We start from the raw sequence: 12016 nt of genomic DNA on the forward strand, positions 1-12016 counted from the left end.
CGGGATTCATAAATAAATTACGAGACGAAACATAGTATACTCACCATATGACTAATATGAGGTATTACATTTAGATTATCATTATTTTGCTAAATTTTAATTTAGTGTAGTCTTGGAGACAACTGTTCAACATTGCATCCTCTAGTTATTATAATAAAATATATTTAACTACTTCAAAATAAAGAAAATTTATTATACAGTTCTTTAATTCAAGGAACACTTAATAAAACAGGAGACCTTGATAACCGAGTTTTAAAAGTGTGTTGAACATTTTATAAATTGTATATTGAGTTAGGTTTAAATTTTAAGGAACATCAACACCAAAATACTTTTCATAAACTGTTTACAGCTATCAACACAGTAAAAATTTCTTTTACAGACCATATTTGGACGATCTTGTGTTAGCACAACATTAATAAAAAGAAAAACAGGGACCAACCAAATATGTTCCATAATATATTGATATGGCAACAAATCTTTATTTTTATTGTAGGTAATTTATATTATTATTACACATTATTATTTTTAAATTAATTATTTGTAATTTGTAATAGCTTTAAATTTGATTTTCTTAGTTTTTATGGTTTTAAATACTGAGGTCCAGCCCACACTCAATTGTTTTCAACTTTAAATTTGTTTATTGTTTAATTCATATTTTTCTTTCACGAATAATATGTTTTATTTGTATATTCATATAAGATTTAATAAATGTTCATAAATAGACCTACTACTTGGAAGATACCGTAGGAAGGTATAATTATAGATTCATAGAGTGGTAAGGGCGCCCATTAAGGGGTGCAAGGGGATGAAATATCACCCTTTGGACAAATATTAAATGATATCAAATTCACTTCCTATACTGACTGAATCAAAATATGTTACTGCTTATAGTAAATATATACTTATTGCAATTATATGTTGAACATTTGTTGTTTAGATTGTATTTCAATTTATTGTATACTTAATCGAGATTATCATCTACATTTATTACTTTATATTATCTGTATTTACTCTATATATCTGTACTCTATGTCCTAAAGGGCGTTATTATTATTTTATTGTAATTTTTTACAGTTTTTGGAATTTTCGGGAGCGAAAACCCAAATAATAACATACTTTTAAATAACAAACTAACTAAATGTATAAAAACACTATCTATTGAAACATTAATTTATTACTGTAAGCAAAAAAAAAATACAATGCATAATTATTTTTAATAAGGAATTGATCAATTTAATAATAAATATACTTAATTATTATTATATATAACAAATATCTAAAAAATGAAAACATTCATAATTATCGTCAATAAGTCTTAGTCTTATATCAGGATAAATCTCATTTTTTTTCTTAACAAAGTAAAAGATGTAAAACTAGAAAATGTATATAATATTTTATTCAACCTGGAAAAAAAAATGCATTTATTAGTACACAAGTATGTATTTTTTTTTTTTTTATGAATAATTTATAAAATATAGTAACATTATCCAGTTATAAAACTACATTATTATCATGTCCCAATATATTATAAAAAAATCAAGTTATTAAGATATTTGAACAAAACGTATATATAGATTAAATATTGCATTTCCATGAGCCTATCATTGGATTATTTTTTAATTTAAAAATGTAATTTAGTAAATTATACTATATTTTAAGATTGGTTATAACAAATCTAAACAATAAGACACAATTTAAATACTCACATTCACATTACAATATTTTGTTAAACAAACGTATTTCACTTCAGCTACATGACACAGGATTCTTATTGCTAAATTGATTGTACATCGTAATCGCAGTAAAAGTTGTTCTTCATTCAATAGCATAAACGCTACACCATCAACTTTCTAATATATTAAAATTACAATAAATAAAGTTCAATGACAACTGTTGATAGGTATAATTCAATACTATTTACCCCAGCATATAGTTTTAGTCCAACATCTTTACAAAACAAATCATTTGTCAAATATTTATAAACATCCTCAGCAGACCAATATTTTGGATTTGACGTGACCTTAATATGTTCTAATTGTCCTATATCAATTTTATATTTCTTAAATCTTGGATTTTGACGATAATAGTTTTCAAATGTTGATTTCCTAGAAACAATTTTTAAATCATTATTACTGTTAATATATTAAAGCATGTTAATAATAAACAATATACCAATTGTCTAAAACTACAAATAGTTTTTCTTCAGGGGTTTCAAGTCCAGATTTAGTATTACTGAAAATTTCCATTTTATCCATCCTTCTAAGTATATTTTTTTTTGATATAATTTCAGTTATAAGAGATGATTCCAGTTCAGTAGGACTATGATTTAATCGAAACATGTGTGCATCTAAATCCAATATACTCCCCATATAATGTTTATACCTTGAAACTAAAGGTTTATTTGACCAATCTAATACTTTTTTACCTATAAATATTTTATAAAAAGAACAATTTAAAATACTATCTTTATTTAATATTTTATATTGATTGGTTAAAGTTAAAAATAAAAAAAGTTACTTTAACAGATACAACAATAATCTAATACTTACCAATTCTAGAAATTTCTGAATGCGTTATACTACGGCGCACAACTTTGGCAGATTGTTGAGCATCATGTAATTGATGATATTTTATTTTTGATTTCATACGAATGGGCAGAGTATTCATTTTAGGTTTTAACGGCTGTACTATATCTATATGGACAATTTAACTATTTTTAATACAACAAAATAACTATATAAATATATTTATATTTAAATATATAATACTTAGATTCTCAATAACTTAAAGTTTATGAGGATATATACAACAAAAATACAACATAACAAATGTGTTCAGTAGAACCAATTTAGTTATGTTAGCTTTAATTTTAGAGTGAATTAATTTACTATTTAACTTCAAGGTAAAAACATTATCTATGTATTAGGTTTTTATAAAGGTATTTTAATTTTTGTGCAATTCATGAACATTAAAAAAATGCTCATAACTTGCTTATAATAAAATACTGTAAAAAAACCAACAAAAACACAGTTAGAGTTCTTAAATTTAAGTTTCATGTTGAACTCTAATATTAAAACTAACAACAAAATTGGTTAATAACTATTAAAAATAATATACACTCACTATTACTTTCTGTCTTATTACAACCATGAGGACACTTTGTTTCTTCAGTAGTCATAAAGAATTCACACATGCCAGATAGATTACAAAGAGCAGAACAATATATTCTAGCCATCTTCTTAGATTCAGGAAGAAGCAGAGATTCGGTGGAACTACCATGAGTTCTTGTTGCACTTAAATCAAAAAAGTTAATATAATTTGTTTGTATTTAATTATTATTATAATGTGGACATAAACCAAATACATACGTGGTGGTAATCCACATTTCAACACCACCAGGTCCGTTGAATAACATATTTTGAATTTTTTTAATTTTTTTTAATGCATTCGAAGGAAAATAATCTAAATTAACAAATGCGGTTATTGCATCCCGTAATATTGAGGATACGAGACCTGGACCAATACAAACTGGTAAGCTAGGAATTTTCTTTTTGACTACATGACCACCAGGATAACAATCTTTGTTAAAGTAAATACACATTTGGTAGCTATTTTTAGAAAACAGTTTTGAAGAATTTCTAACCACATTATCTATGGATTTTTCAACATGGTAAACTTTTTTTTTTTTATTATTTAGATTAACCTCTTCTGCATTATTCCTTTTTGCTGGTTTATAATTAACTTCTTCTAGTTTATAATCAACTTCATCTAGTATATTATCAACTTCATCTGGTATATTATCAACTTCATCTGGTATATTATCAACTTCATCTGGTATATTATCATATTCTTCTGGTTTAATATCAACTTCTTCTGGTTTAATATTATTTTCATCCAAAAATAATGCATCATGAAATTCTTCATCTAATTCAGGCTCGTCTTTAGCATCGAAAATTGGATCATTATCATATTCATCAGCACTATCTTTTTTAATCTCTATTTCTGAAACTAGAGGTATATTATTAACAGAATCAGAATCAGAATCTTCAGATTTAATATCATCTTCTATTTCTTCAAAACCATCATCAAAATTTATTTTATCTCTAAAAATACAGTTTATATTAATATATTAATATTATCAACCAAAAATATAAGAAACTACAAAATATTATACTTTTTGCTAAAGTGATAAAAGATTTCTCCTTTTAAATAACGAGGATATTTTTTTGATAAGTCTTGGTCTGATTGACTTAAATCAATATCAACATCCGACGAATAATAACAATGTTCAAAATCATTAGAGTCATTGTATGGAAGCTTTGGGGCACCCAAAGAATATTTGTGTTTATTACACCAACCAACTGGAAAAACTTCATCTGAATAAACTGAACGTAAATGTAGTAATTCTTGACAACTAAATTCATAGAATAAATAATTTATCAATACATTTCTACTAAATTTTTATTTTTTTTAATGTATTACCAACTCGTACGATCAAAAGATAAAAACATCCAATGGTCAGCAAATCCTTTAACTGTAGCCACACGAATACAATCAGTATTCAAAGGATCAACCGCTTCTAGTTTCATACCTATATGAACATTATCAATCTTTTTTCTACATGAATTATCTACAGAAGCAAATTTTGCATCCTTTCTTATCAAATATTTCGACCAAGAAAATTTTTCTGGTTTATTCCAATCAGTCGGAGGTTTTAGCAAAAATTTGTGTTTGCTAGCCCAACCTGAAATCAATTATATTTTCATAACTATGTAAAAAGCTAATTATACAGAAATTAATTTTTCAAACCGGCTTGAAATAAATAAGGATTTTCTTTAGTAGCTACAAAACTGATACGTTTATCTTCATCAATTTCATTATCCACTTCAACTTTAAAATAACGATTATCATAGATCTTAACAATTGTACCAACATAAAATACCATCAATGAATAAGGATTTATTACTTCCAACATTTCTCCAACTTTATAACTGTGTTGTTTTGGTGTCTTTGGCTGATAACAGAAAAATATATAAATATAAAAAAAAGTATTGTACAACAAATATGTATTATGACCAATCTTCACATGAAAGGAATGATATCTAAACAGAACTAAATAAAAAGGCTCTTTCTCTAAACCAATTTAATTACTGGCTTAGGAAATCAAAACAATTTAAAATAACTGACACGAAAAAGAAGATAAAGTATTTTTCAGATATTTGAATATTTAAAAAAGTTAATATCACCTATACTTTGAAGTATAATTTATGTTATATTTATTGCAATTTAATATTAAAAGTATTTAAAACTAGGAATATTTTTATTAACATAATGATAAAAATAAATATTATAATTATATACCTTTAACACATTCAGTAATACACTAGAATCAATAGAATTTTCTAAGCTAGCATCTAAATTCATTACTCTCCATGGAAGGCCTAAAACAAAAAAAAACAAAGCCAATTATATAGTAAAGTAAGAAAGCTATATTTTAGTAAAATACCCTTTTGTTCTGCCCATCCTAATGGAAAAACACGTTCATTTAAATAAAATAACCAAAATGGTTTCTCTTCAGGGCTATTTATTCCTTGCATTTGTAAAAATAACCTTCCTCCCACATTTTTAAGCACCTAAAAAAAAATTTAATATTCAACTAAAAATAATGAAATACTTAATGTGGGCAATAAATAAATTAGTAAAAAAGTAATAAATTCATTCAAGAGAGTAAATAATATTAATATCATAAAATGTATTGTACTTTTGAAATCCAAACACGATAAGGGTATTCTCTATCTTGAACTTCTACAAACATGTCACACTTGAATATATTATGAATTGGTGCACCTCCCTGAAATATAAATACATGTTATTTTGGTATTGACATTTTTAAAGTTGTTTTGGACATTATACAATTAATAAAATATAAATATATACCATTTGTAACACAGCATTTGATACGACATGCTCACAATCATTAACTTTTTCTTTAATAACTTCTGGTTTGTAACGTGAAAATCTTTCAGGATAAGGAGGCATCAGTTTTTTATTATTTTCGCTTCCCCAGTTTAAAGAATGAATGCGTGGTGACTTTACTTCTAACCAAAAAGTATGTTGATCATTGTCATCACCAAAATAATGCAAGCTAACAAAAAAATATTGTTACTTATGTATTCAATTAAGTAAAAGTTTTTTTACATACTTCATTAAAACGCCCTTTGATGAACATACACTAGCAAACCAATATCCACTTAGATCTTCATTTTCAATCTCGACCACTGAGCCAATTTCTATTCCATTCAGTTCACTCTTACAAATCTATAGATAAAATAGTATTTGATATGTAAGCATTTTTTGAATACAAATTTACAAATATAACTTCACTTTACATATTATGATAGATTACTACTTACATGATAAAAAAAATCTTCAGGCACCTCTTCTGCATTTCTTGCAGTAAGATATTTATTCCAATCAAATATTTTTTCTAAAAACAATTAATATTTAAATAATGATAAAAAATAAAAATAAAATTGTATCTACTTATATACATAAAAATTATGTAAAAAATACTTTGTTTTTGTATATTATACACTTTAATATAACATAATGAAATGCAAAATCATGTTATTTGGATGATTGGACCTACAAAAATTGGAAAATAGAATGTACCTAAACATGAAATTAATATTGATATTTATTTTTTGGTTAACTCTATAATCATACAGGAAAGTAGCTAAAAAGTTCACATAATAATTTGTTTTTAAGTATTTTTAATGGAATTACTGTAATTTGAACTATTTATATCAACATTAAATATGTTAGGTTCAAAATTCTATTGAAAAATTGTATAAAAGGACATTGTGTGCCTACTATTTAAACTCAATAATAGTACAGAAAACTATCATTCAAAGCTAGTGCTTGGTGGACTTACCCTCAATCACATTGTTAGGTGAACTACACTGACCCTCGGGCAAATCTTCTGGTGAACTTGACTGACCCTCAGGCAAGTCTTCTGGTAAACTTGACTGACCTTCAGGAAAATCTTTAGGTGAACTCGATTGACCCTTAGGCAAATCTTCAGGTGAACTCGACTGATCCTTGGGCATATCTTCAGGTGAACTCGACCGACCCTCGGGCAAACTGTTTGGTGAACTTGACCGATCTTTGGGCAAATCTTCTGGTGAACTTGACTGACTCTCAGGCAAGTCTTTTGGTGAACTTGACTGACCCTCAATCACAACTTTAGGTGAACTTGACTGACCCTCAGGAAAATCTTCAGCTGAACTCGACTGATCCTTCGGCAAAACGTCTGGTGAACTTATCTGATCCTCGGGCAAATCGTCTGGTTTAGACAAACTCATGATTTTGAGAAGGGTGGATAACTTATAAGATAAATTAAAACACAAATTTAACGTTGTTTTGTGGGATCAATAATGGCTATCAATACACAAAACTACAGTACATTGCACATAAACACGATACGCTGAATAGGTTAATTTTTACTAAATATTTCACATGTACATACGGAGACGAGAAAACGACGTTTGTTCGTATTATTCTGATTTTCGTTTACACGAATATCCGAAAACAAATCGAGTACGGACTAGGACCTTTCATCTAAGCGTCGTATCGATTAATGGAGCGTTGGAGGCTTTGGAGCCATGGAGGCAAGGAAAAGCCGAACACGGACGCAGTGCTCCGTTACTCTTCTCACCAAAATAAATAAAACGTAATAATTTCAAAACGATGAAGTTAACATTTCGAACCGGCCCATCGGATTTATATCGGCACTAAACTGAATAATACACGTCGTGTATAGTTCGGTGATTATAGGAATGAATTATTTTGTTATCAATAACCATGGACATGATAACAAACGTTGTTGTACTGATATGATTAATACTGATATGGTTAATATTATAAACTCGACTAAAATTAATAAACTTTAAAAGTTATAGACGCAAAGTATGAGGTGCGTAAATCCACAATATATTTTTATTAACAATCAGCGTTTGAAGTAACGTAGTTTACGAACATCGTCAAAATCTCGAACATTTGTGAAATATTTTGTAGTTAAACATTAAGTGGTGTATTGGAGGGTATACGCGGGTATACGTCGTATACATGGATCTCTATTTTTGATTTATGCGTAAAGATTATTAAATATTAAGTGTAATGATTTGTCGAGCGGAGCGAGACAATTTTTTAAAGAAGTTATATATAGGTATATTCAACTATGTTTAGGTGCGTATACCCATACATTTATTTACTAATACACCACTGTAAACATTAATCTAATTTCTAATATTCATAGCTAAGATTTAAAATTAACTACAATGTTCCTTACTTCTCGTGAGGTGTTGAAATTGTAATTAAAAAAAAAGTTGAGTGTTTTTCCACAAATATTGTTTATGAGTGCCTTACGTTTAGATTTTGATTAAATTGGATATTTAAGCATACACTAACGATTGTTCATCAAATAAGAAATTATTTTGTTATAATTGAAAATCTAATAAACATAGATAAGTAATAGGCAGTTGTGTCACCAATCAATTTTTTTAGTTTAATGCTGTCCCTCACAATTTATTGTGGTTAAGTAATTTTGTTTAGGTGAAAAAATATTTTTATATTTAGGTATCATTACTGTCATATATTGTTGTCAGTCTCATAGGCACAATTTCAGTTTTTAACTTAGGAGGCTTTACATATTATATTTAAATGAAATATACTATTGTAGGGCTCTACCTCACACACTTCTTTCAATACAATTCAATACAAATCATTAATAAATTAGTCAATCTACCTATTTTGATTTATGGGAGTCCATATTTAATCTGCCTCATTGCTGTGAAAGACTTTTGCATGTTGCAGAGCTGATCGGAATTGATAAATGATAATGAGAAAAACTTTTATAAGTTTATACAGTTTATCCTAATTGCTCTGCATCAGTGATTAACTTTATATTTTCTAAAGTGGTTTCTATGGGACAAACCGTTTTTCAGTAAATTTTGTTATTGCAGTTTTCTAATCAATAATGCAATAGTGTTGTAACTAGAGCAAGAACTTTCATTCATCTGTATATTTTTCTGGTTAATTTTATCGTATGCTTAATAAGTATACAATATATTTCACAATACTCAATATTTTTAGTGCATATTTTTGCATATTGTGACATTTTTGGGTTTAAAGCACATAGTTTTGATTATAATAGCATATTTTAAGTTTTATTGTATATATTTAGATATTTTATTGAAAATCAAGCACTTCGGTAAATATTATTTATGAATTAAGGTCAAAAATTATACAAATTAAATTTAAATGAAGAATGTGTATTATGTATTGACTGTTATTGTTTTTTTTTATACATATTATAGGTACATAAATAATTGTATTAAGTAAAATAAAAAGAAATATTTAAGGAAAATTAAAATTTTTTTAATGTATATTTAATTAATGTATTAACTTGATGTATAATACAATTTTATTAATAAAATACTTAAAGAAACAAATTTAATTTTTTGGTAGAATTAGGGTGAGTACTTTTTATTTTAGGGACTATTTAATGTATATTTGATAATTTTTTAAGGCATAATAGTTCTCGTTCTAATTATGACTCATGAGCAGGGCTTGGAACTTCATGCATTTGTATATTTCTTAGGAAGCTGCATATTCAAAATCTAATTCAACATAAATTTGTTTTATGACCCACACAAACGAAATACAAAAATGTATAGCGCATATTTTTGCATATTTTACTAAATTTATATGATTTTTCATATTTTAAGATTTTAAGCATATTAAGTTAATAATTCAACAACAAACTAATTTTTAGTAATTTAAAATTATTATTTAAATAATTTAAAAATAAAGAGCCACTGCACACTGTCCCCTTGTCTTTATTTTTAATTATACTATACTGATTATCAATTGTAAATACTAATGCTGGATTGCACAAAACATTTGATGAATCAATATTGAGCTAATGGTCCCTTAAACAAGATTTAGTGGTCCGTGATTGGTCCATTAAATTTTTAGTGAACCATTAAATTTAATAAATTGTTTATGCAACTCAGCATAAATATGTTATAATTGGCCCAATGTTATTTAACATTTTTTCAATACCTAATAAAAGATTTATTATTAGCAAATACTGTCACTGTTGCAGTTGGCATCATATGGTGCTGTATCGTTTTTACTAAGGAATGAAAATTGGTTATAACTTGTAATCGTAATGATTGGCTGGGATTTATCTTATATTGAAGTCACTCGTTAGATAAAATCAGTCAAAATACTGTAATACAAACAAAAGATATACTCAAATAATACAATTTTTTTTTAAAATTATTATGCTTTTCATTAATTATTAATTAAATTAGTTAATATAATTACACTTTTCCAAGTTTATTCCTATATAATTACATACAGTAGAAACCATTTATGATTACATTCGAGGGACTAGTTACTTAAGTAATATTAAGCAATATTGTCCGAATTGTCCATTTAACCAAGCTGGTGTAATAAAAATTTAAAAACGTGATTTTATATTTATATGAATATAGTATTGTATTGCAATCAATGTCCGTCTCATATTTTTATCTGTAAATGGTGACTTCAATACACACATAAATAATAAAATAAAAATGTTGTTTTATTATTTTAAAATTAAATTTTATTAAATTAAAAGTAAAAGTTATACTATAGTTTTTACATACCCGAAAGTGGTTTAGGTATAGCGTGGGGTTGTAGCTTATTTCCTAAATTGTTAAGAAACATTTTACTCTCAAAATGTTTACTACATAACTTGACGTTTTTAATTGAAAGAATATCAGCAGACAGTTTACAGTTTTCTAACCAAATTGCACGCCTAAAAGCATAAAGAAATACTTTGTTCATTTATACTACAAACACAATCGACTTGGTACTCGTTATGTATTGTAAACGGTTTTGTTTACCTTGTGTAGACCTGAATTAATGTTTACTAGACTAAAAATATTGTGAGTGACAATTAGTTTATGTAGGTACTACTGTACTAGGTATAGGTATAAGTGTAATAAAAATGTAAGTTGCATAGGTACTTAATCATCAAATGGAGTGTAAATTGTATACTTGACAAGCACAATTAATATTGACTATTTTGATAGTTAACATCATTATAATATATTAATATTAAATACTTACCTAGCTGGATCTTTAGGAAAATTAAAAAACCTAATAGTTTTATTTGGAGTTTTTTTTTTTCTGCACGATTTCATTATGCATTGATAGACAATACCACTTGTACTATTCAACCTATTCGGCATTATAGTAAGTTTTTTGTTTAATGTATAATATGACAATATTATGAACAAATTAATTATAGTTAAAACACTCAAAACAACGTGTGACAAGACGTGATAACGCTAAGTTTTTTTTAATAACCTTAAAATATAATAGATACCAGTTATTTAACTGATAACGCTAAATTGATAAACTTCACAAACGGTAGAATGGCTGCCATCGCCACTTTATAGTTTACATTGGTAGCAGAGCTGTAGCATAATTATCAACGCCCTAGGCAATTTAACATAATTCCGCCCTTTTAAATCTTTTTTAATCCCACCACCCACCACCAGACACTGACACACATACACATAATAATATGAAATATTTATACATAAATTATTTTATTTTTAAAAAAGTAATAATAATAATATTCAGAGGACACCACACATGCATGCGTGTAGTTGTCTCCAATCTCCATAGACCTATAAACTAATGGGCAGCGCTTAGAGAGAGAGGTCAGGGGTACGATGTAGAGTAAAAGAGAAAAGAGAACGTAGGTAGGGGAAATATAGTGTTAGTTTATAGGTCTATGATTACTACTTTATGTCCTTTTTCTCTTTTTTCTCTTCATTCTTTCTTCTTTCTGTCTATTATATGATTCCCGTGTATTGATGTCAGGGTGGAGTGAAATGCGCTGTCCATTAGTTTATAGGTCTATGGTTGTCTCTGTCTTACAAATATAAAACGTAGC

At 27.0% G+C, this 12016-nt stretch overlaps 1 protein-coding gene across 2 annotated transcripts; it reads right to left on the reverse strand.

Annotated features, from left to right (window-relative positions):
* Window positions 1-1139: 1139 nt before the first annotated feature.
* LOC100168326 (scm-like with four MBT domains protein 1) lies at window positions 1140-11334 on the reverse strand. 2 transcript variants are annotated; one of them, XM_001948882.5, is made up of 19 exons: window positions 11182-11334; window positions 10716-10867; window positions 6935-7345; window positions 6414-6487; window positions 6203-6318; window positions 5938-6145; window positions 5762-5851; window positions 5507-5633; window positions 5362-5441; window positions 4810-5014; window positions 4483-4744; window positions 4175-4414; window positions 3369-4103; window positions 3124-3293; window positions 2550-2693; window positions 2173-2425; window positions 1922-2105; window positions 1707-1850; window positions 1140-1403 (listed from the first exon to the last, which is right to left on the reverse strand). In XM_001948882.5, the coding sequence occupies exons 1-19, from the start codon at window positions 11301-11303 to the stop codon at window positions 1395-1397; spliced, it is 3726 nt and encodes a 1241-aa protein (XP_001948917.4). In that variant the 5' UTR covers window positions 11304-11334; the 3' UTR covers window positions 1140-1394. The 2 variants fall into 2 exon arrangements, with proteins under 2 accessions (XP_001948917.4, XP_029342125.1); XM_029486265.1 differs by lacking the exons at window positions 10716-10867; window positions 11182-11334 and adding an exon at window positions 7529-7849.
* Between the last annotated feature and the right edge of the window lie 682 nt (window positions 11335-12016).

The sequence above is a fragment of the Acyrthosiphon pisum genome, chromosome X (assembly GCF_005508785.2).
Source record: "Acyrthosiphon pisum isolate AL4f chromosome X, pea_aphid_22Mar2018_4r6ur, whole genome shotgun sequence".
In the NCBI taxonomy this organism is placed as follows: domain Eukaryota; kingdom Metazoa; phylum Arthropoda; class Insecta; order Hemiptera; family Aphididae; genus Acyrthosiphon; species Acyrthosiphon pisum.